Source organism: Heloderma suspectum, chromosome 4 (genome assembly GCF_057233095.1).
Source record: "Heloderma suspectum isolate Gila_16-S chromosome 4, 16-S_ref, whole genome shotgun sequence".
Classification (NCBI taxonomy): domain Eukaryota; kingdom Metazoa; phylum Chordata; class Lepidosauria; order Squamata; family Helodermatidae; genus Heloderma; species Heloderma suspectum.
This window is the reverse complement of record NC_139461.1, coordinates 109,313,594-109,339,356: the sequence shown is the minus strand read 5'-3', so window position 1 is coordinate 109,339,356 and position 25,763 is coordinate 109,313,594. Positions and strand designations below refer to the sequence as shown.

Here is a 25,763-nt window from a genome sequence, read left to right as displayed (position 1 = left end):
GTTAAAGCTAGAAGAGCGTATTCTCATCTTTCTGTTTCTTGAGGGAGGATTAATGCTGGGGAACAAAAGATGTAATAGGGGATTAAGAGGCCTCTCTGGCATTAGAGAATTTCTTCCGCCACTTTCATAACCTGAAAACAAAGGGTCGTTTCAATGTGACATGTCCTGCTTCTCCTCTCCGGTCCTCGAGCACATCTGCTTGGAAATAAGGCCCATCGCTCTCCATGGGATTTATGGCCAAACAAGTGTGTTTAGGCGCTGCTGCCTAATGGACTATAACTACTGGCAATACATGACCGAATGGGCGATCTGTTCAGTGGAGGCTGGTAGCTCCAATTTCGGTGGGGCTGTGCATCTATTCTGGGTTTCAGCCAGAACTCTAAAGGAGTTAACCAAGGTGCTGAACCCTACCCCCAAACTAGGTAAAGCGCCTTGGATAGCTCATTTAGAGTTCTGTCTGAAACCCAGAATGGATGCACAGCCCCACTGAAATCGGAGCCACCAGCCTGCACTGGATCTGCTGCTGCCCCTCCCAGCAGCTTGCATGAACTCCGAGCAAAGCGCCGCTCGCCCTTCTCTCTCAATTCAGAAAACTTCGGGCGCGTTGCTGGTCGGTCCGCCGTGCGCGCTCCCCGCCGCGACCTACCGCGCGAGGAATCGACTCGATCGCCTTTGCAACGTTGGGTCGCTCGGGGGAGGATTCCAGGCCCACGGCGCGACCTTGGCAAAAGGTCAGTCCCTGCGCCGCGGGTCCCCCTCTTCGCAGGGGGAATCCCTTGACTTCGTCGCTGTTTTCTTACCGGTTGTAATCCAGCGGGAGGGGCTTCGTAATGATCCCGCCTCGTGTATTAGGTGCCTTTTGGCTGGAGCACGTTTGGGAGGCGGCCCCGATCCAGATGGCATTGTCAGCCGCGCTCAGTAAAAGGCTGGATACTTGGAGATAGGGGAGCGTTTTCTTCCCCGCCTCTGTTACCCTAGCTTGCTACATTGTTCTAGATCAGGGGCGAGGAACGTGTGGCCCGCCAGAGGTTTTGGCCTACAAGTCCCATCATCCCTCACCTTTGGCTGTGCTGGTTAGGGCTGATGGGAGTTGTAGGCCAGAAATATCTGGTGGCCACAAATTTCCCACCCCTATTCTAGATCCTCATGGAGGCTCCGTGCCTTTCACAACAGTGCAACAGGTCCAGTGTTTCCCCGGATGTGGAGAGGGATCAAGGAAGGGAAGTTCTGCCCCTGTTGGATTTACACCTGTCACAACGTGTTAAAGGCACTTTCCGGCTGACCACCTGTTCTTCTAAGCCTGCTGGTTGCTGGGATTCTTGCAAAGAATGGTGGGCTGGGTGTGTGGGCCTTGGTTCGCTTCAGCAGGGCAATTCTTGTGTTCTCTAGCTTCCTCGGGATCACTTTACACCGGGATTGAAGCCTACAAGGCCCACCATCCCTCACCTTTGGCTGTGCTGGTTAGGGCTGATGGGAGTTGTAGGCCAGAAATATCTGGTGGCCACAAATTGTACAAATGCTTTGTACATTTTAAACATATCTGGCGACCACCACGATTCTAGAACAACTTCAAAGTAGACCTGGCAAGCCTGAAGCCAGGCACCCCAGACTAACGATAGCCCTTTCCTGCCATTTGGTGCCCCTTGGTACCTTTCCTCTTGTCTGAAATTCAAGTTAAAATTGATTTGTTTGCTTTTCTGTTTAGCCCATTCATTCACAATTACGAAAAGATAAGCTGCTGTTTATGTTGCCTCCATGTTCCCTTTAGCCAGGCTCCTTCCTTCCTTCCTTCCTTCCTTCCTTCCTTCCTTCTGTTTGCATCCTGCCATTTTTCCAAGGACACCAAAGCAGTATTTTAGCCTCAACAACAGCCCTGAGAGGTAGGTATCACCCCGAGAGAAAGTGACATGCTGCAAGGCCTCCCAGGGGGTTTCCCACATCAGACCTAACATCTAAGGCTTGGCACCCTATGGCTCTTGTTGACATATTATGAGGAATAGTCTGGAGAGATTCTCCCTTAATGGTGGTCCAAAAATAATTTCAAATAAACAAAATAAGGAAACTAAAAGGCATTGCGCTAAGTGGTATTTCTTATATATATGCAAGTTACATCCAAGTAAATAAAAATGTGTGTTTCTGTGTTTTGCTCACTCAGTGCATTGAACATAAATGCTGTCCTCCTCGTGTCCTGTTCCTCCCTTTTGTTTGCTCTGTGCAACATGACCTGTGAAATAAGATAGAGGGGAGAAACATGGCCAAGGACTGTACAACTCTGGAAGCAAAACAGCGTGCCCCTAGCAAACAGAGGAGAGCAATGTCAGATGGTTTTTGTTCAAAGTTACCTTTCACTGCCCCTGGCAAGAAGGAGGGTGTATAACCTCTGAGCTGCCCCCTCCTGCTGCATCGGTAGACACACAGCACACACCAAGCAACACATACTGCATAACATAGGGCCTGTTCACACAAGGGTTGCCAGCTTGTGACCTGGAGATTCTCCTTTTACGGTTCAAGGGGCTGCTCAATTGAGAAGGGTGGCTTCTCGGGTCTGTTTTGCACCTAGTCCTTTTGGTGGCTGCCCTTGCTTTCCTGTGGCACAGCAAGACCTGGGGTCCTGCTTGGCACAACAGGTGACGTACAGAAGCTCGGGAATGGTAGGATTAGAGCAGTGGCCACGTTGCCCCCAGACTTTACCAGGGGCTGCACTCCTGTCCCTGCCACATTTGCTACTGCTGCACCTGTGGCAGTGGTGGTGATTTTCCAGGGAAACAATGCTCACAGGGGGCGCACACCTTGTTTCCAAGCAGAATCGCACATCTGGCAGGCTTTCAGGAATGCGATTCTGCCTGCACAAAAGCTGCACGCCCCCTGCACACCTTGTTTCCCTGAAAAATTGCTGTGATTTTTGCTACCACCACTGTGGCAGTGGCAAATTCAGCAGCAGCAGCAGGGAAGCTTGGGGAGGCATGCAAAAACAGCCATGGGGGACCACATATGGCCTGAGTGATACCCAACCCTAGAACAGAGGAAAACTGAACAGGAAGAAGATGCAATTGCCTCATTTCTTAATTCAGCAGCATATTTAAATATAAAGCAAGGGATGGCCTTCCAGAAGTTGTTGGACCCTATTCCCATCAGCAGGGCTGATGGTCAGGGATGATGGGAATTGTAGTTCAACATCTGGAAAGCTCCAAGTTCCCCACCCCTGCCGTAAAGGGAGAATCTCCAGTAGGCAGTCCTATTTCGCATACAGCATGTACCTCACTTGATCTCATGTCACTTGATTACTAGACCCTTGCAGTGGAATGTGTGAACTGATCAAGCGATGACTTGAATGCTTTGAGTCACAGGGAGAGCAATCCCGTGCCCCAGACAGAGTCAGGGGGGCCATCGGATACTCAGATTCCCGGATCTGAGGTCGGAGATCCAGGCTGCCTCTGCAAGGTTGCAAGGGTGACCTCAGAGAGGACAGGAAGGGGGCATGCTGGTGGGTAGGGATGGGGACTGGGGAAGCAGGGATACAAGCTATCCCCAGCCATCTCCAACCTCCTTCCCCCACCTCTCAGCTAGATGGGCAGAAATGCTCATCTAACTAAAATGAAGAGTGGGGAGAGCGCAAAGGCCTCTGTGTTTCTCCCGCTCTGCATAGGATACCCATCAACTTCAGAATTCGGAGGCTGACAGGAATCCCAATAGGATTGCACCCTGAGTGATGGAACATGCATGTGTGAGCAGGGCTATAGAAGGCAGTGATGGGTGTATGCTTGAGTCAAACAGATTTAGAGACTTCAAGTGGTGCAATTGCCTTTTATGGTCCTCATAGAATCATAGAATAGTAGTGTTGGAAGGGACCTATAAGACCATTGAGTCCAACCCCCTGCTCAGTGCAGGAATCCAAGTCCCTGACAGATGGCTGTCCAGCCTCATCTTGAACGCCTCCAGCTGGGAGAGCCCACCACCTCCCTAGGTAATTGGTTCCATTGTCGTATTGCTCTAACAGTCAGGACGTTTTTCCTGATGTTCAGCCAGAATCTGGCTTCCTGTAACTGCAGCCCATTATTCCTGTAACTGCAGTCCTCCACTCTGGGATAATCAAGAAGAGCCTTTCAAGTACTTGATGAGCGCTATCCTATCTCCCCTCAGTCTTCTCTTCTCAAGGCTAAACATGCCCAGTTCTTTCAGACTCTCCTCATAGGGCTTCTTTTCAATTCCCCTGATCATCTTTGTTGCCCTCCTCTGAACCTTTTCCAGTTTGTCTGTATCCTTCTTAAAGTGTGTTGCCCAGAACTGGACACAGTACTCAAGATGAGGGCTAACCAGACAGGAACTAGTACTTCATGGGATTTGGAAGCTATACTTCTATTAATGCAGCCCAAAATAGCATTTACCTTTTTTGCAGCCACATCACATTGTTGGCTCATATACACTCATTTTATTGGCTTCGCAATACTTTAGTGAAAATTATCCTTTGTTTTGAGATAGTCATAATTTTCCATCTGTCAGAGTGAGAACACAATTAAAATAATAGGGGGCACTCTTTTTAATCACACTTCAGAACACAATTAAAATAATAGGGGGCACTCTTTTTAATCATTGCAGCTTAAGCAAGTATTGCAGTCCCGTTTTTTGTAACCCTGAAAGCCTTCATAACCATTTGTTAGTCTGAAAAAAACCAGACCTGGAACATTAAAAAAAATCCTGGATCTGATATTTGTATAATATTTCATGTTCATATTTATGTTCCAGAATGAGTGTGGACTGGCTTGGCTATGGTTACGCAGCACTGGTTGCTTCAGGTGGAATAGTTGGCTATGCAAAAGCAGGTATAGTATTATGAAACTCTCAAGCCCGTTTTCTCCATCCTTTAAGCATTATGATAGGAACATTTGTTTCTGCTCTGTAGCCTTTACTGGTAAAGATGGAGGGTTGAATCCAAGATCTGCCTTCCATTGACAGAAAAGCTCTGTTCATGGAAGTTACCTCTGCCCAATTTTCTGAGATTCCCCCCGTCACCCCCCCCCACACACACACACACCTCACCCTATGGGTCTCCAATTTCCCAGTTTTCAGGGGGCTGGAGGGGTTGGGAAGTTGAACATGCTTAAATCTGGATCCAACCAGATCCTAAATCTGGATCATAATTTCTGGAATATACCGAGGATATGCCACTAGAGCTTGGAGGACAAAACTGAGTGGTGTGGTTCTCACTGTGCCAAAAAGCCACAGGCTGGATATCAGCAATATAGCAATATTAGCATTTTAGAATATAAAGAGCAACACAGTTTTGTTTGTTCATGGTCTCAAACATCGCTCTCCTTCTTGGAATTCTGTAGCTCACCCTTCCCTGACCTGGTACCCTCCAGATGTGTTGGACTACAACTGCCATCAGCCCAAGGCAGCACAGCCAATGGTTGGATTATGAGGATTGTAGTCCCAAATGCCTAGGGGGCACCTGGTTGGAGCAAGCTGCTGTAGCCCATTATTTTATTTCAACTCCCTCCCTAAAAGGTGTTGTGTTTTTAAGTTCCCATGCCTTAACAACAGTCTGGCAATAAGGGAAAAAAGTGTGATGGAATGCTAGGCAGCAGGACAGGAGTCTCCTCCAGTATGAATGCCAGTCATTAGTAAGACAGACAAGTATGTCTTCATACTGCACATAGTTGAACTATGGAACTTGGATGGCGTTAAAGGGGAGTAAGCAAATTCATGAAGAGTAAGGCTATCAAAGGCTGCTAGTCAGGATGGCTACATACTACTTCCAGCATTGGAGGCAGTTTGCCTCTCAGGACCAGCTGCTAGACAGCATGAGCAGGCGGCTTCGGTTGTGCTCATCTCCTACTTGTGGGCTTCCCCTGGGCGTCTGCTTGGCCACTATGGGAACAGAATGCTGGACTAGATAGATCATTTGTCTGATCCAGTACGGCTCTTATATTCTTGTGACATACTGTTAAAAGACATCCATAAAAAAGGAAGTGCACAGAGAATTGTACAGCAGGTTGCAGATCTTTCCTTGAAGTTGATGCTGCTATTTAATCCAGTTTCTAGAAAGCTGCTCCATCACATGTAGCTGTGACTGTTCCTTTTACTGAATTTTCTCCAATCCTCCAAAATTCTGCTTTCTCCAAGAGAAAAGCTAGCTTGTAGCTTTAATAATAGACTCTCCCCAAAGAATCTCATCAGGCTCTATTCCCACTTTCAAACAAATTGTTATAATCTTTCTGTCCCAGCAGGCTTGCAGGGGCAAGACTGAATTCTGATTGTTGTGTGCCTGCCTTGAGAAGTAGCCTGCTTTTAATTATTGGAGCCTCTTCTAATTTATTGTGGACATGCTGTTTTTATTCTTGTTTAGGATTTTGCTTTTAATGGTCATGTGATTTTGTAAGCCACCTTGAGAGGCTTGCTGTGATACGTGGTGTGGTAGAAATCAAAATACAAGCTGGACGGTGGGCCACCCCATATATTTGTACCCTCTCCCATTTTGGTAAACTTTAGACTGGTGAGTAAAGGTGAGGGGATAGAAGTGCTGTTGCTGCTAACTGGGCTCACACATTTATTTTCTAACAAGTATAATCTTGTTCATTTACTCTAGGTAGCGTTCCCTCCCTAGCTGCTGGTCTCCTGTTTGGTGGTTTAGCAGGACTGGGTGCTTATCAGCAGTCTCAGGATCCAAAGAAAATTTGGCTTTCTCTAAGTATGTTCCTCATATTACATATAAAATGTGCATGCATCACTTTGTATATTTTCCTCAAAGCTGAATAAATGTGTGTGCACACATGCACACAATTTATTCAGCTTTGAGAAAAATATACAAAATGATTACTTCTCCCACCATCCCCTCCCCACAGCTCATAAGCTTATAGTCAGCGATTACATCAGTTGCAAAGACAAACGTACACCACACAACTGAGGGGTTGCTGTTATGCTGATGGAAGCAGTTCTGTCAGTGCAACTGGGAGAGGGATGGTTCCCTCTTCTCCCCCTCCTGCACCCATAGCTCCCTGCATGCCCTCAAAATCTGCTCCAGAGGGCTAGGAAACCCTCTGGAGCAGATTTTAGGGCAACACAGAGGGCTGCAGGGAGGAGGAGGAGAGGGAGACAGGCACGTCATGCTAGGAGACTTCTGCTATGTGATGTTGGATTTAACACAAGGAGTCTTTCTTAGCTGTCCTCACATTTATATCTCCTTATATCCTTTGTACAGTTTGTAATTCAGGTGTATTTTTAATGTATTATTTATTTTGAAATGTTTAAAATGTCCCATTTCTAGGTTTATCTTAGTGCACAAACCTGTACACGCTTGCTGGCTCCAGGTGTTTTTTAAGTCCTGCCTTTCCTTTTCCATTGTTTGTAAGCTGCACTCCGAATTAAAATTCTACCAATTAAACAATGGGGAACCAGAAACAGCAGAATTTGGAGATCTGTAGCCAATAATTCCAGATCGTTGGCTCTAAAGGCAAGGCTATAGGTCCGATGCAGCAGTGCTGGGTCTAGTAGGTGTCTAAATGGAAGCTTAATTATGGCACAATCCTTTGCATGTTTAGACAGAAAAGGCCCAACAACTCCCAGCATTCCCTAGCCAACCATGCTGGCTGGAAAATACTGGGAGTCATAGGACTTTTTTCTGTCTAAATATGCATAGGATTGCACTTTTAGAAGCTTTATGTATGCCATCTTGAGCTCCACTCAACAAAGGGAGGATCTCTCTCTCTCTCTTTCTTCAATCACTGTGATTTTTCCCCTTAGTTGCATCTGGAACCTTGACTGGCGTGATGGGAATGAGATTCTATAACTCCAGGAAATTCATGCCTGCAGGGTTAATTGCTGGTGCCAGGTACAATTTCTGCTTTTGTTCTCCTGCGCTTAAGTTCTGAACTGTCATGTAGGCAGGGAATGCTGGTACACTTTAGTTAACTATGTGTCTGTATTGTAACAGTGATCACTTAGGTTACAACCATTTAGCTTATTAGCAATGCTTACAGAAATGTTTTTTGTATTTGAACAGTCTACTAATGGTGGGCAAACTTGGACTACAGATGATGGAGAAACCCCTTCAGCCATAATTGTGCAAGACAGATTAAGATGCCTGAAGAGACAGCTTTCTGAATGCCTACTTGAAACAAGCAGTGAAGACAACTGAAATTCTTGGGTTTTTTAAAGCATAGCATCTGCAAGGATATTTAGAACTAGTAAGGCAGTATGTTCAATTTGTTCAGGATATTATTTTTATTGCCTCCTTTTGCACAATTGTATAGCGACAATAACTACAGAATCACACATTTTATGTCTCACTTTTTAGACATGTATACATTTATACTGATAGCTCTGAGCACTTTAAGATCATGAATGGGAGAAAGCGATGATGGTAACCAACGCTCCTGTTTTGGTTAACTTGTAAACAGTATCTCATCCCCTTTAAAATCAGGTTACAGGTTGCTAAATTTCTGTAAAAAGCCATTGGAATTATGGCTTATTTACTAATAAAAAACCCTTTGGGTTCCACATTTTTTACAGCTTAAGTCAGATTCCTTGATGACTAGCTGTCTTCAAATATATTATTATACTGACGGAGAGTTCTGTGGGTGCAATGATGTATACACAGAGTTGTTGTATACAGTGTTATCCCTATTCACTTCCAGGAAGTAATGTATTATTATATATTAATCATTTGCATTTATGTAGGATTGGATCCAGACTTAGTCATGCTTAGAGTAGATCCAATGAAGTAAATGGGACAAGTTAGTTATGACACTGGGGGTGTTTGGATGACCTCAGGGGTAAAAGAAGCCATAGTGGCTTCTCCCCACACATACTGCATGTGCAACTGTAATCTGTATGATTACCCATGCTGCAGAACGGGTTGCCATGTCGTCTGAACCCACTCTACAACCCCTACTGCTGCCACTGTGATCGACCGAACCCAGACTAAGTCTTGGATGCAGCACATTGCTCTCATGAATGTTCAAAGCATTTCACATTCATCTTCATCATGGTACTCATTTGGGCCCCACTGAAGTGGCTAGAAGGGCGTTCCATTTGGGACTAAGTGTTACACACACCTAGAGCTGGATTGGGCATCCACACCCTTAAAAAAGGGTTTCTATTTAGCAACTCCCCCTTATCAAGGGATTTTTCTGGATAGCTGTAAAAAAACAACACCAAAGTGTACAGTTCTTAGTAATTTTGTTATAAATTATTCAAATAACTTTCTCAACACAGCACTTCTGTTGTGAGGAAATCACATTTTTTCAGCATTCAAAAAGTACAATTGTACTTTTGTACCGCCCCCCATCCCTGAACACACCACACTGGTGCAACAAGTAGTAGTGTCAAATTCATTGATATGTATTCAATAATAGATTATGATAAATGACAACTCATATGATTCTGTGAACTGGTTAAAAACATTTAAAGCAAATTGTCAGAACTGAGCACTTCTAGACTGTACCACTCAAGGGCAGGAGCATACTTGTAGCCCTTTGGTTTTTTAGTTAAACACACACAAGGCTATCCTTTCCCCACCCAGCATTGCACCTTTCCCTTTAAAAAGAAGACACAGCCCATCCAGCGTTAAACAGTCCCATTGATTCTAGTGGGAAATATTTACATATTTAACATTCCTATTTAAATCAATAGAATTCAGAAGTGCTTAACTTTGGCTAGACTGTTCTCAAATTCCTTGTGAAATCCTGTGAATTTCCTAGTTCCAGATCTTGTTCCCTTCATTAATACAAAAATGACAAAAACAAGTACTGCTCTCCTGCAGCAAAGCAATGTCCCCTCCCTGCAACATTATATGATGCTGGAATGTTGCATTGCACTCACTGACTTGTGTGGTAGGGCAAGCAGAAAAGTGATTTTTATAATTGCCTTGAAAGGCCCTAAAAGCCGATACAGAAGAACACTAGAACAGGCCAAAATGACTTCACTGAACACGTAACCCTTAGTAAAGAAACAGCGGGAATTTCTTATACACTTGGTCTAATGCAAGCAGTTGTATGATAACATGTACATACACAGGCTACTCTAGTTGCAATCCAGAAATCAAGTTACCACAATTATGGCTACCATGTTTCAGAACTGCCTGCCACAACCAACATTGTCTAAAAATTTGAAGTCACATACAATGTTTATTTATGAAAAATGGTGCAGGCCCAATTCTAAACATGGAACTACACATTCCAAAGAATCTAGAGCTTCCAAACCAGCAGCCGTGTGTTAATCTCCCCCCACCTCCTAACATCAAGTTTATTCCATAGTCCAAGGCGATTATGACATGTTAACTCCCCATCCCATTCCACATCATTGGCTAGTGTGGGTGGGGAAAACAAAGGAGAACGATGTAAACATTCAGGCCAAGTTGAATTAGGCATGACAGAAACCTACATGAGAGTGCCAATTTTGCAGCAGCCCCATGTTCTTTGTAATGAGTAGCTCCAACCCATGATAACAACCTTAGTGAAGTGCTAGAATGTTAATATTTCATTGCTTTTCTAATGGAAGACTTCTACTATAGTCTCGTATTCCTGAGAAGTTAACTTTATTATAAAACAAATGATTTTCAGTTGAAAACCAGCCCAGTTGCAAAGGTAAGTTTCTTGTTTTTTACTAACATGAAACCTGTAAGTTTCAAGACAGCGACACAGTGAACTGTGTTAAGTTTTGGGAGACTGAACACAGTCTGAGATTCCTGCCACTCTGCACAGAGATATAATATTGTCCGCATAACAGCAGCTTAGAAAAACTATTCAATAACATCACTTGGCCCTTATGCTACTAGCTAAGGTTTCAATGTTAAACACATTTAACACATCAGTAAATCCTACTGAAATTGAGAAAACTTATTCAAGTGCATTTTAGCTTAAGTCTTAATTCAAGCATCAAATCAACTAACAAATATTCTACACAACAGAAATGTACATTTAAAAAAAATAAAATACATAAAAATACTTGTTAGCCTGCAAATAACTCCTTTAAACATTTTAAAATTGCAGAAGAATGTATAATACATGCTACTTTTAAAACTTTGGATTGTCAGGTTTAATATAACTAGTTAAATATTACAACATTTAGCAACTGAAGCGTATACCTTTGAGTGATCAATTTGACAGATTTAGCAGGGAACTCTGTTGTTTGGTATATTAGCAAATGTACTAAAAACAGAAATATCTTGAAAAAGCACATAGCTTTTGGGCCACTGTGTAATGTATGGCATCCAAAACAGGAAAGGAAGTTGTATGTGTGTCCCAGGCCAGATAATGCCACCAACTCGTACTACAAGGCTTTAAGAATAAACACTGGCAGTTGTTACCAGATTTGAGCAATTTCTTCAGGGATTGGTAGGGAATTCTGTAGTTGTTCAGCTTTGGTTACTAAGAAAAGGTACTACAGTTAAGTGGGAGTAATTAAATTGTCCAATTGAGCAAAAGTAGTGAGGAGTTAAAAAAACACACACACATACATACAGTGACTTGGACTTTCTGCAAGTTATTTGTTACACAACACTGGAATTCCTGTTTCATGAAAGGAAAGGAGGCTTTAGGGAGAAATGCTTGTGTGGGAGAGCATCAAAGCTGTAGCCTGCAAAATACAGAGATTAAACAGCTACATTCAGTAGAACTGCAGTTAAACTATCTATTTCCTGGCTCAGGACTTATACTAGCTGGTCTGGGTAGGAAAGCACCAGTCTCAACACCATTCACATGTATTTCCCCATCATCGGATCGCACCTGCAAGTGAAAACATTCACCTCAATCCAGTGGTTCACTACATGTGTTAGGTTTCCAGTGCTTTTGCTCACACACCTCTTGTGCAATTAAAGGCTTCTTTCATTTGAGTGTCAAGCAAAACTAACTGCCAATATATGCATGTGTTCCACTACAGCACATGAGGGTCTGTGGATCGGGGCCAATGTGATTTACAGATGAATCTCTTCCCTACCCACTTGTAGGTTCTATATTCAGACCCAGAAACAAGCTGTGCATGGGTCAGTAGGGAAATGGTTTATGTGTTTGAATACCTCTACACGTACTTTCACAGGAATCATATGGAAGGAGGGATCCCATGCCTGCAAAATGTACCATGGAACTGGTCCTTAGGGGCGTGTTACCTTTGTAAATACTTGTATTAGTGGGCTCATTGACTACCTATGGATTCACTGTCTGCAATCAAAGGGCATAGGTCAACCCAAAACAAAGACAAGTAAGGGCACAATCCTAGGCATGTTCAGACAGAAAAAAGTCCTACAGCTCCCAGCATTCCCCAGCCAGGATGCTAGGAGTTGTAGGACTTTTTCAGTCTAAACATGCATAGGATTGTACCCTAAGTATAGTTCAGTTCTGGACCCTTTGATGCTAACTAGGCAATGCAATAGAGAATCTCTCTCTTATCAGTATGTTCTGTTTTTACTGTTCAACTCTGATTTTTATAAAAAAAATGTTCTGGAACCAACATCTAACTGAAAGTAACTCTTTACTCCACCTTTTAGCCATCTGTTGCTCTTGATATGCGATACCTATAGTTGCATTTTTTGACATTTAAAAATGTTTTGTAAGAAAACATCAATGGGACCCAATAAAAGGTACCACTCATCTAGTAAGAGTTCAAATACTCATTAGCTTTGGCAAGTTCCTGAACAGAATACTTTATAATGTAAACAAAACAAAAACCCTAACCCTTAGAGACACTATTTTAAAGAATGCTTTCTAAGTAAAATGTATTTATTATATATATTATATATATATATATATATATATCCCTAGAGATAATAAAATACAGGCTCTCAGTTCTTTCCAGAATTGATATTCTATTAGTAAAAATGTGTTTTAAAGTGTCCCAGAATGAAGGAAAGTATATAAACAGCCACAGTATGCATAAGTGGTATGAGAAACCAGTTCTATCGATGCCCTCCATACTTGGCCACCCAGTCAGTCCTTCCATGTACTGGTTGTACCGGTGGTGGTGGGCGAGTTAAAATGTTCATGCCTTTTGCAGCAGGATTGTATGTAGGCCCTGGTAACTGAGCACGGGCAGCTTTCGTTTTCCACGCATATTCTGCATATTCTGAAGAGCAAACAAAGTCACAAAATTAATACAAGCCGGAGTCCAAAGACTAAAGACTTCTCTCACTATTAAACAGACTCGTGCTAGGGAATTTTCCAGTGGGCTGTATCTAGTGTTAATCTCACTTGAATCCCATTCGTTTCAATGGGTCTACTCAAAGTAGGCCTAATACTGTGGATACAACCCCATGTTTATAGGACAGGAGACTGAAATACTATCTACACAGAGGGTAAGATTATAATCTAGTTTCAATATGGTTTAGCATGCATTAGTAATGGGGACGGCATTTATCTTTAATGTTTGCTAAAGAAATGACACACTTCATTACCAAAGCCAAACTGCTAAATATCTATGCCAACACTACACATTTATACAGTAGTAAGACAGGCAATCAAACAGCTTCAGGGTGTGCTCTTTCACCCTGGGATAGCTTGACTGTTTGTATCATAAGTACCAAGTGGTAATGAATATCTCTGGAGCCTCTAATCTGTCATCTCTCATACTAGGCAGTGGCAGGAACATTAGGGCAGGCAGCAGCATGGTCAGAAAATGAAGTTACAACTGCATCAGATGCAGATGTATGGCAGAACATGTGGTAAAATGGCTACATGTATCCACCCAGACAGTGGCCACACACCCCGGAGAACTACAACAGTCATGGCCAAGGGCTTGGGTTGCTGTTCACAGTTGAACTGCCCATTAGGCACTACCCCAGGCCATTTCCCCTTCATGGATCACTGCCTTGTTGTGGCGAAGGGGCTTGCGTAACTCAGTGAAGCCATAAGCTATGCCGTGCAGGGCCACCCAAGACGGACAGGTCATGGCAGAGAGTTCTGACAAAATGTGGTCCACTGGAGAAGGAAATGGCAACCCACTCCAGTATTCTTGCCAAGAAAACCCCATGGAACGTATCACAAGGCTAAAAGATATGACGCCGGAAGATGAGCCCCTCAGGTCGGAAGGTGTCCAATATGCTACTGGGGAAGAGCAGAGGGTATTTCCAAGTAGCGCCAGAAAGAGTGAAGCGGCTGGGCCAAACCCGAAAGGACACTCAGCTGTGGATGTGTCTGGCGGTGAAAAGAAAATCCGATGCTGTAAAGAACAATATTGTTTAGGAACCTGGAATGTCAGATCAATGAATCAAGGTAAGCTGGAGGTGGTCAAACATGAGATGGCAAGATTGAACATCGACATCTTGGGAATCAGCGAACTCAAATGGACAGGCATGGGCGAATTTAATTCAGGTGACCATCATATCTACTATTGTGGGCAAGAATCCCTTAGAAGAAATGGAGTAGCACTCATAGTCAACAAAAGGGTGGGAAAAGCAGTACTGGGGTACAATCTTAAAAATGATAGAATGATCTCAGTACGAATCCAAGGCAAACCATTCAACATCACAGTAATTCAAGTCTATGCCCCAACCACTGAGGCTGAAGAAGCTGAGGTTGATCGGTTCTATGAAGACCTACAACACCTTCTAGAACTAACACCAAAAAAAGATGTCCTCTTCATCATAGGGGATTGGAATGCTAAAGTAGGAAGTCAAGAAATCACTGGGATAACAGGCAAGCATGGCCTTGGTGTACAAAATGAAGCAGGACAAAAGCTAATAGAGTTTTGCCAAGAGAACATGCTGATCATAGCAAACACTCTTTTCCAACAGCACAAGAGGCGACTCTACACATGGACGTCACCAGATGGTCAATATCGAAATCAGATTGATTATGTCCTTTGCAGCCAAAGATGGAGAAGCTCCATACAGTCAGTAAAAACAAGACCTGGAGCTGACTGTGGCTCAGATCATGAGCTGCTTCTTGCAAAATTTCGGCTGAAATTGAAGAACGTCGGGAAAACCACTAAACCGTTCAGGTATGACCTAAATCATATCCCTGATGAATATACAGTGGAGGTGAGGAATAGATTTCAGGGATTAGACCTGATAGACAGAGTGCCTGAGGAACTATGGACGGAGGTCCGTAACATTGTTCAGGAGGCAGCAACGAAATCCGTCCCAAAGAAAAAGAAATGCAAGAAAGCCAAGTGGCTGTCTGATGAGGCTTTACAAGTAGCTCACGAAAGAAGGGAAGCGAAAAGCAAGGGAGAAAGGGGAAGATATACCCAACTGAATGCAGAGTTCCAGAGAATAGCAAGGAGAGACAAGAAGGCCTTCTTAAATGAACAATGCAAAGAAATCGAGGAAAACAACAGAATGGGAAAGACTAGAGATCTCTTCAAGAAAATTGGAGATCTCAAGGGAACGTTTTGTGCAAAGACGGGCATGATCAAGGACAAAGAAGGCAGGGACCTAACAGAAGCAGATGAGATTAAGAAGAGGTGGCAAGAATACACAGAAGAACTATACAGGAAAGATCTGAATGTCCCTGATAGCCATGATAGTGCGGTCACTGAACTTGAGCCGGACATCCTAGAGAGTGAAATCAAGTGGGCCTTAGGAAGCATTAGTAACAACAAAGCTAGCGGAGATGACAGTATTCCAGCCGAGCTATTTAAAATCCTAAAAGATGATGCTGTTAAAGTGCTGCATTCAATATGCCAACAAATCTGGAACACTCAACAGTGGCCACAAGACTGGAAAAGGTCAGTTTACATTCCAATTCCAAAGAAGGGCAACGCCAAAGAGTGTTCAAACTACCGCACAATTGCGCTCATTTCACATGCCAGCAAGGTGATGCTCAAAATCCTACAAGCTAGGCTTCAGCAGTATGCGAACCGAGAACTACCGGAAGTACAAGCTGGGTTTCGAAGAGGCAGAGGAACTAGAGATCAAATCGCCAACATTCGCTGCATCATGGAGAAAGCAAGAGAATTCCAGAAAAACGTCTATTTCTGCTTCATTGACTACGCTAAAGCCTTTGATTGTGTGGATCACAACAAACTGTGGCAAATTCTTAAAGTGATGGGAGTACCAGACCACCTTACCTGTCTCCTGAGAAACCTGTACGAGGGTCAAGAAGCAACAGTAAGAACCAGACATGGAACAACCGAGTGGTTCAAAATTGGGAAAGGAGTACGACAAGGCTGCATATTGTCCCCCTGCTTATTTAACTTATATGCAGAGTACATCATGAGAAATGCCGGGTTGGATGAATCACAGGTCGGAATTAAGATTGCCGGGAGAATTATCAACAACCTCCGATATGCAGACGATACCACCCTAATGGCAGAAAGCGAAGAGGATCTCAAGAGCCTCTTGTTGAGGGTGAAAGAGGAGAGTGCAAAAGCTGGTTTGAAACTCAACATTAAAAAAACGAAGATCATGGCATCTGGCCCCATCACTTCCTGGCATATAGAAGGGGAAGAAATGGAAGCAGTGACAGATTTTACTTTCTTGGGCTCCAAGATCACCGCAGACGGTGACTGTAGCCATGAAATTAAAAGACGCTTGCTCCTTGGGAGGAAAGCTATGGCCAACCTAGACAGCATAGTAAGAAGCAGAGACATCACCTTGCCGACAAAGGTCCGTCTAATCAAAGCTATGGTTTTCCCAGTAGTAATGTATGGCTGTGAGAGCTGGACTATAAGGAAGGCTGAGCGCCGAAGAATCGATGCTTTCGAACTGTGGTGCTGGAGAAGACTCTTACGAGTCCCCTGGACTGCAAGGAGGTCAAATCAGTCCATCCTAAAGGAAATCAACCCTGAGTGCTCATTGGAAGGACAGATAATGAAGCTGAAGCTCCAATATTTTGGCCACCTAATGCGAAGAGAAAACTCCCTGGAAAAGACCCTGATGCTGGGAAAGACGGAAGGCAAAAGGAGAAGGGGACGGCAGAGGATGAGATGGCTAGATAGCATCACGGATGCAATGAATATGAACTTGAGCACGCTCCGGGAGAGAGCGCAGGACAGGAAGGCCTGGCGTGCTATGGTCCATGGGGTCACGAAGAGTCGGACACGACTGAACGACTGAACAACAACAACAACAACAGGCCATTTTAGAAACTTTTTTCAAACCATCAAGTTTCAGAACTGGTTTGCCATATGGCATGGGGCATACCAACTGAGAGACAAACCCAATTGGGTGCATACAGCCATAGTTGTATGGCTCTCTTGAATGTGGTCACAGAAATGCAGACTTATTATTAATTCCCAACATCAAACCATTAGGTTAAAAGATACTGTGCTATTTCCTGAGGGGTATCTTCAAGAACAGTCATACAACAGAGAAGCTAAACACTACACACTCAAAAGAGCAGTAGTGAGGTATCTATCTCAAATTATAAAACAGATCTACTTATTGTTACCACTCACAACAACTAAAACAACTTTGAACCTACAAAACACATCTCCATAAAGAACATGAACCACATCAAATATACACAACTCACATAAATATTAAGCATTAATCCTATGTTAAATATTGCATTACACAAGTTGCAAATCATTCATATTACTCCACCCATCCTATTATCTTATAATACTGGAACCCTGGGTCATCCAATTGAGCTGAATGGTGGAAGATTCTGGACAGATAAAAGGAAGTACTTCTTCATACAGCAGATATACTACTCAATTCATGTAATGATAGCCACAACCTGGATGGCTTTAAAAGGGGATTAGACACATTCATGGAAGATAAGGCTTTCAATGGCTACTAGTCATGATTGAGATATATTACCTCCAGTATCAGAGGCAGTATGCCTCTATGCCAGTTGCTGGGAAACACAAGCAGGAAGGTGCTATTGCATTCATCATGTTGTACTTATGGGCTTCTCACTGGGGCTTCTGATTGGTCACTATGTGAATACAATGACCACTGAAAAAAGCCGCTTGAAACAAGAAGTAGAGATAGACCCTCCAAGTCATCTTTATTTCACATCAGCTGGTGGGGGTGGGGAGATGGTTCTTAGCCACACAGCACAGTGGTGGATGTCTGGATTTCCCTAATCCAACGCCTCTCAGAAACTGGGGAAATCCATACCATCCCTCTTGCACTCCTGAGAACTGCCCTCCTTTGTCTCCCACCTGTTAGTCTGAGTAACACCAAAGATCAACTAAAAGAAGGGAAAAGCTGATCAACATTTTTTTTGGTCACTTCCTTGGGAGTGTGAATGTTGGCACCCAAGAAGGTAAAAGCCTCAGTCAATCAGTCTCTGAAGTTTCTCTAATCAGTGATCCCTCATACTAGGTTATTTCCAGGGCAGGTATCCGTGTTAGTCTGTTGTAGCAAAAATAACAAAGAGTCTCGTGGTACTTTAAAGAATAACAAATTTATTATGGCATAAGATTTTGTGGACTAAAGTCCACTTCAGGTGGACTTTTGTCAGATGCCTGGTGTGTGTGTGTGTGTGTGTGTGTGCGCGCACACGCATACATATGCACACATACATACAGTCATGTGAAAAAGAAAGTACACCCTCTTTGAGTTCTATGGTTTTACATATCAGGACATAATAACAATCATCTGGTCCTTAGCAGGTCTTAAAATTTGGTAAATACAACTTCAGATGAACAACAACACATGACATATTACACCGTGTCATTATTTATTTCACAGAAATAAAGCCAAAATGGAGAAGCCATGTGTGAAAAACTAAGTACACCCTTACTGCTTCCATAGGTATGAAGAGGCCAAGTAGCAGCCAGGTGCTGCTAATCAAATGCCCTTGATCATCAGCAAGTGAGACCACCTCTATAAAAGCTGAAGTCTCAGGAGTTTGCTGGTCTTGAGCATTCAGGTGTGTGTTAACACAATGCCAAAGAGTAAAGACATCAGCAATGATCTTAGAAAAGCAATTGTTGCTGCCCAGTAATCAGGGAAGGGTTATAAGGCCATTTCCAAAAAATTTAAAGTCCATCATTCTACAGTGAGGAAGATTATTCACAAGTGGAAAACATTCAAGACCGTTGTCAATCTTCCCAGGACTGGATATCACAGCAAATTCACCCCAAGGGCAGACCGTGCAATGCTCAGAGAAATTGCAAAACACCCAAGAGGTACATCTCAGACTCTACAGGCCTTAGTTAGCATGTTAAATGTTAAAGTTCATGACAGTACAATTAGAAAAAGATTGAACAAGTATGGTTTGTTTGGAAGGGTCGCCAGGAGAAAGCCTCTTCTCTCTAAATATGTTCTAAATAAAGAACATGGCAGCATGGCTTAGGTTTGCAAAGTTGCATCTGAACAAATCACAAGACTTCTGGAACAATGTCCTTTGGACAGATGAGACCAAAGTGGAGATGTTTGGCCATAATGCACAGCGCCACGTTTGCCAAAACCAAACACAGCCTATCAAAACAAACATCTCATACCAACTGTCAAGCATGGTGGTGGAGGGGTGATGATTTGGGCTTGTTTTGCAGCCACAGGACCTGGGCACTTTGCAGTCATTGAGTCGACCATGACCTCCTCTGTATACCAAAGTATTCTAGAGTCAAATGTGAAGCCATCTGTCCGACAGCTAAAGCTTGGCCAAAATTGGGTCATGCAACAGGACAATGATCCCAAGCACACCAGCAAATCTACAACAGAATGGCTGAAAAAGAAAAGAATCAAGGTGTTGCAGTGGCCCAGTCAAAGTCCAGACCTCAACCCGATTGAGATGCTGTGGTGGGACCTTAAGGGAGCTGTGCATAAACAAATGTCCGCAAACCTCAATGAACTGAAGCAATGTTGTAAAGAAGAGTGGGCCAAAATTCCTCCACAATGATGTGAGAGACTGATAAAAGTCATACAGAAAACAATTACTTCAAGTTATTGCTGCTAAAGGTGGCTCTACAAGCTATTGAATCATAAGGTGTACTTAGTTTTTCACACATGGCTTCTCCATTTTGGCTTTATTTCTGTAAAATAATGACACAGTGTAATATGTTATGTGTTGTTGTTCATCTGAGGTTGTATTTACCTAATTTTAAGACCTGCTAAGGACCAGATGATTTTTATTATGTCCTGATACGTAAAACCATAGAACTCAAAGAGGGTGTACTTTCTTTCTCACATGACTGTATATGGTGGTAGTGGGAGAATGGAGAAGTGTGAGATGACAGGGAAACAAAGTGCATAAAAGGGACAGTGATAATTACCTAAAAGCAATATAATTACAATGACAGCTCTAACTCCTGTGGCTTGAATTGGAACTATGGATTTTTTTTTTATCATGCTAAATATGTTCATTAGCTTAGCAATGCCGTGGTTATATCAACACTGCCTTGTTCCTTGTCACTGTAACTATTTTGCTTTACTCTAATTATTATTCTCTGTTCTTTTTGCATTTTGTTTTGCTCTGACCTCGCTCCTCTCCATCACCCCCTCTTCCTCAACTATGTGAATATCTACCTGCCATTTTAGGATAACACTTCATACATCTGGTGACATGGACTCTGGTTCCTGAAAGCTTATGCCATAATAAACGTGCTTATCTTTACGATGCCACAATACCCTTTGTTGTCTTTTTCCCATAATAGGCAGCATCTCCAAGGGTGGGAAAAAAAGAGCGGGGTGCTCGACGACATGGTCAAAATGAGTAACTTCAGTTGTGATTTGTAGTAACCACTTGTAGCACTGCAAGACAACTGCATGACAACTGCATACAATAAGGGTGAATCACTCTCATCATTACAGCCACCATTTGTATGAGCAGATGAGCTGTTTAGGTGGCTTCCACACTGTATACAGATTTTAACCTATGGGGTTAATATCAAAAGGGTATGGTGGAAAACTTGTTTCCCCACTGTTGTTCCTCATTACATCACCATCATTTAGAGTGAGCAATTAATTTCTACTTTGGCTTCATAATTTTACCTTTTTTTGTGTCACAGATAGTAGGAAAATCTGACAGGCAGAATAGATGGCGTGATGAAAAAAAGGATATATTGAGAAAATATCTGAGAGCATGACAAAGAAATGAACAATACATGTCCCTTTTATTTATTTGTGCGATTGATTGATTGATTGACCATGCCTTTGTACCATAAATGGCACTCAAATCAGCTTTGCTCTGTAAAGAAGGAAGCTAGAATGTTACAGAAGTGTTAATATTTCACAATGGATGTGAAAGAAGAAGGGATTGTTAGATGTTCAATTTTTTCTGACAGAGCTTCTGTGCAATTAACAGATGCATGCAATACTTAAATTTGGTGGGTGAAGCTTTTCTCCACCATGGAGATACAATGACAGGGGAAAATTGTACCTGTTGAATTTCTGTTCACTGGGTAGTCATTAAAGACACAAAATACCTGTCAGATAAAAAGCTGGCAACCCCACTTATGAGGCAAGGAATCTCACTGGTAACTGCATTCCATGGAGTCAAAGATTCATTTTGTCTTACAAATTGTTAATTACCATGCATGTAAATAAATGGAGATCCATCCATTTATAAAAGGGGACTAGACATGGTGTTGGCCAAATAACACATTTTGTGGACTATAGGAGACAGAAATGGGAGTGCCTCACACATTAGATCAATTAGCCTGTTGATTTGGGGTGGGGTACCCACTTCAATAATACCTCCCTTGATATTTGTGGTTTCAAGTATGTACATTTACCTTACTGCAAAAATCAAGGACCATGTAGAATAATGAAGTCAGGCCTTTTTCACCCAATATGACTGCTCCTAGGTTTCCTACCTCAAGACTGCTCTGCCCACACCCTGGGTCCGCTCTCTCTCTCTAAAAAGCCACTTCCACATCCCTTATATCCAGGTGGAGATAACGAGCCACCTGCAATAGTGAGTCAGTAAAACACACACGGTTTCTAAGAGGACCATCACCTTCCGAAACATGGGGTTTTCAATTAAGTATTGCCAGATTACTCCTTTTTAAACGTAACCCCTTGTCAACATAATAAAAAAAATATGTACAGGCCTATAACTCTGAAGAGCATAACATAAAATGTGTGTTCAACATCCACACAGCATTCATTACAACAAGTCAATATAGTGGACAACTGGCTCAGACATTGGACTATATACCTGAAAGATGAAGTAAGAGGTTGCCAACTTTTCAATCTATTTCTATTGGTTGTGGCTTGATCAATAGCAAATAGTAATATTTCTCTCTACACTGTGAAAAGCTTCATCTGCTAATTCCTGCATATCAGCCTGCTTTTCAAAGGCATAGTTACAGAGGCTGGTTGAAGAACTGGCAACCTTAGGGTGAAGACTCCAGTCTCATTTGGTCTAAGTTTTTACTTACGACTTAAGTCTTATTTGGATGCACTGCTGTCATCTACACACCTTCTACAGGGCACTTGGTCAAGTAAATTCCTGAATACATCTACCTGTTTACTGATTTTAATATTAAAATATTCTATCAACAATTCTATGGCAAAGGGACTTCAGGCATATATTGCTTACCACAGAAATAAGAAATGGTTAGTCAATCACACTTTAATATAGATCCAAATTTGCATCTGTTATACAAAACAAATTCAATCATATATTAAACAAAACACACAAGTTAATGCTGCCTATGGCTGCGGTTTTGAAATTTACTATTAACAAAAGAAATTATGTTCTTTATTATAATCACCTAATACTAATTGTAAATCTTAGGAATACATTTTGTCAGCTCCTACATAATGAGATAAATATGCATTTTAAATTAGGTGAAGTGAAGTTTTTATATGAAGGTCAAAGAAAATTCTTTGTGAAAGCAGTTTTACCATGAAAGCTTAATTAAACTTCGCAGTGTTATTACTGCTGTTAGAGGAATGCAAGGCACCAATGAAGGTCCAATCTAATATGAATTTAAAATACTATACATTTCATCCTTAGCAAACCTATCTCTGTTTACATCAGTGGAGCATCTGGCCCAATTCCTTGAAGAGATAAAGAAATCACAAATATTTTTCACTACGCTATACATCAAACTCTAATGTAAGCTTACCTGTGGCTGATGGACCAAGAGGTGCTAGCTGTATCCTTTGACCAGCTGAACCAACCTCTTTTTTGTGAAAGGAAGGGATATATCCTCCAGGGGCATTATAAGCAGCACCAACAAAGCTAGGATTCCCTGTTGACAGGTAGAAAGCAGTTGTTCTTTAAAAAAAAAAAAAAACTGGGGGATTCACACAACCAGGACATTCTTACAAATATTTGAATGATAATTTAAAACAATGTTAGTCGTTCAGAGGCATTCTAAGATGTGTTTGTTGTTCATAATTTTATAGAAATTATTGTATATTAAGAGAGCCAGCATGGTGTAGTGGCTAGAGTGTTGGACTGGGAGCTGGGAGATCCGGGTTCTAGTCCCCACTCGACCATGAAAGCTCACTGGGTGACTTTGGGCCAGTCATGGACTCTCAGCCCAGCCTACCTCACAGGGTTGTTGTTGTGAGGATAAAGTGGAGAGGAAGAGGAGGAGGAGAATGTAAGCCATCTTGGGTTCCTTGCAAGAGGAAAAAAGGTGGGATATAAATGCAATAAATAAATAAATAAATAAATTCCCCCTGCCGAGAAAGCAATATGTCAAGGCGTTTTCTATGTGCAAGGATTTTTTTTGTATAGAGGAAGGACATTCAGTCATATGAACCTCCATTCATAGACTTAACTGGCATAGACACAAGATTTACCAACTCAATGAAAATTAGAACAGAGTATTACATATTATATAAAGTGCAGGCAAACCACAAAATAGCGGAAATACACAGAATTTGTTAAATACAGAAACTAAAAGAGAAGAGTTCCTTGTGCACAAAACCCCAAACTACATTTAGGCATTTACTGCATCTCTCAGATCTCCAGGTATGTCTAACCAGTACACACACACACACAATACAATCCACCGTAAAGCTTATATTGACAGGAAAAGGCACTAACTGTCGTTCCAAGGCAAGGAACAACATTCCAGGAGGGGGAAACTCCTCTCCCCATACAAAGCTTTTGTCCCACCAAAGTCCTCCAGGCAGTCCTGGTATATGATACCATCTCTGTACTGTAGTAGAGCCACAATCAGAACCATTTCAACTACAGCCCTGGATTTAAGGAATTTCATCCTAGAGTCCAACAGCAGCATCGTCCATCCAGTAGTGTTCTCTTACCCAAACACTGTAGTCCTGATCAGAGCAGCTTTGCGGAAGATTCATGCATACAGTTGATTTTTGACCATAATTCTGTAACCCTACTGCATGCGTCCAAGTTCTCTCTGGATCAGGGACTAATGCATCTGTGCCAGAGAAACTGATTTACCAATCCATTCCCAGAATGATCTTCTCATTAAAGGCTCTCAAGTAAACTTGGCAGTCACAGGGTAAGAGGACAGCATTAGTAATTATGGATTAGTTACTGGTTAAATAACAAGAAGCAGATAAGTGTAAATATGGAGAAGTGAGCAGTCAAGTGGCCAAGTTTTGCCAAATTATTTAGGAGAGTGAAAACTCAAAGAGACTGTAAAGAGCTCCAAAAGTATCTCTCTCTAACCTAGATGAACAGGCAACAAATTGGCAAATGAGGTTAAAAGTGTAAAGAGACACACATTAGGACAAAAATGCTAACTTCCAATATACACTGATGGGGGCTGAACTGCTAATAACTAGGGCAGGGATGGGCAACATCAGGAGGTCCAGGGGCCATTTTGGCCCCCCGACCCATAATCTGTGATCCAAAAATGAACTTTAAAATGTATTTATGTGTTTTTTTTTTAAGGAAAATGTGGCTTCCATAACAGGCGCCACTACAGAGGAAACAAGCTAAGTTTGACCTTTCTGGCACTCCGTAATGCTACAGTTGGCATTTTTTTCTTTTAAAAGGTTTTTTCTTGGGGGAAGGGGGCATCAGGGGCTACATGTGCCCCATGGGCTGCATGTTACCCATCCCTGAACTAGGGGAAGATCTTGGAGTTGTGATGGATTGCTCAATGAAAACATCATCTCAGGATGCAGCAAATTCCATCCTACGGATTATTCAGAAAAGGAATGGAACAAAAAATTGCCAATATTGTATTTCCTTTATACAAATCTATGGTGCAGCCACCTCTAGAATACTGTCTACAGTTTTGGTCACCCCATCTCAAAAAAGGATATCACAGAGATGGAAAATAAGTAGAAAAAGGCAATCAAAATGATCAGGGGGTTGGAGTACATTCCCTGCAAGGAAAAACTAAGGTGTTTGGGGGCTTTTTAGTTAAGAAAAAACTGACACGATAGAAGTTTCTAAACTGATGTATGGTGTACAGCAAGTGGCCAGTGAGAAGATTTTCTCACATTATACTACAGAATTAGAGTCAGCGCAGACAAAAGGAAGGACTCCATTACACAACACAAAATAAAATAAAGTACAGATTTCAAAGATGTGGTCACTAGCTTTTTTACTTTTACAGTTGGCCACTGTGGGAAAGAGGATGCTGGACTAGATGGACTTTGGTCTGATCCAGCAGGGATGGGCTCTTGTGTTCTTAACTTCAATCACTGACGTGGTTTGCACGACATGACAAGCCACCATGGGTAATCAGCCATGGTGGGTTGTCGTGTCATGCAAACCCAGTGCAGTTCCTGCAGAGCGATTTATTTTTCATAAACAAACCACCCTGAGAACTTATGGCTTTGTTTAGGGTTTTTGATACCCATGGTGGCTTGTTGTGTCATCTAAACCTGGCTTAAATCCAACATACTATTAGTGGGAGAAATTGCTGGGCTACCAGAGCTGCCTTTTCCCATTGTGTGAGCACTAGTGGAACACTCCGTAAACTGAAGATCTGCAAGCAATTCTGCTAGTGGTGTTCAAGTGGAACTTTAGTTGGATTCTCCCCTT

General features: G+C 42.4%; 2 protein-coding genes across 4 annotated transcripts in view; one reads left to right on the top strand and one right to left on the bottom strand.

The window, feature by feature from the left end:
- The first annotated feature begins 637 nt into the window (after positions 1–637).
- On the top strand, positions 638–11,611 carry LOC146347275 (transmembrane protein 14C-like). The gene is made up of 5 exons (XM_084850342.1): positions 638–731; positions 4,744–4,820; positions 6,587–6,688; positions 7,741–7,828; positions 8,000–11,611. The coding sequence occupies exons 2-5, from the start codon at positions 4,745–4,747 to the stop codon at positions 8,055–8,057; spliced, it is 324 nt and encodes a 107-aa protein (XP_084706468.1). The 5' UTR covers positions 638–731; position 4,744; the 3' UTR covers positions 8,058–11,611.
- Positions 11,612–12,785: 1,174 nt separating this feature from the next.
- The window catches only part of MAK (male germ cell associated kinase), a 44,603-nt gene continuing 31,625 nt past the window's right edge, over positions 12,786–25,763 (bottom strand). For 2 of the 3 annotated variants that reach the window (XM_084850338.1, XM_084850339.1), the window contains exons 13-14: positions 22,903–23,028; positions 12,786–13,056 (exon numbers count right to left, since the gene is read on the bottom strand). In XM_084850338.1, coding sequence (XP_084706464.1) covers positions 12,890–13,056; positions 22,903–23,028 — 293 coding nt within the window. In that variant the 3' untranslated portion in view covers positions 12,786–12,889. Of the gene's footprint in view, positions 13,057–21,642; positions 21,736–22,902; positions 23,029–25,763 lie in introns of all 3 variants that reach the window. The other variant, XM_084850340.1, reaches the window with a different exon arrangement.

What these genes read in the sequence shown, in the direction of transcription:
- LOC146347275 (XM_084850342.1), top strand. Translation starts at nt 4,745, where the DNA reads ATGAGTGTGGACTGGCTTGGCTATGGTTACGCAGCACTGGTTGCTTCA. An exon ending in AGTTGGCTATGCAAAAGCAG is followed by an intron (nt 4,821 to 6,586) that starts GTATAGTATTAT and finishes CATTTACTCTAG; the next exon opens with GTAGCGTTCCCTCCCTAGCT. An exon ending in GAAAATTTGGCTTTCTCTAA is followed by an intron (nt 6,689 to 7,740) that starts GTATGTTCCTCA and finishes TTTTCCCCTTAG; the next exon opens with TTGCATCTGGAACCTTGACT.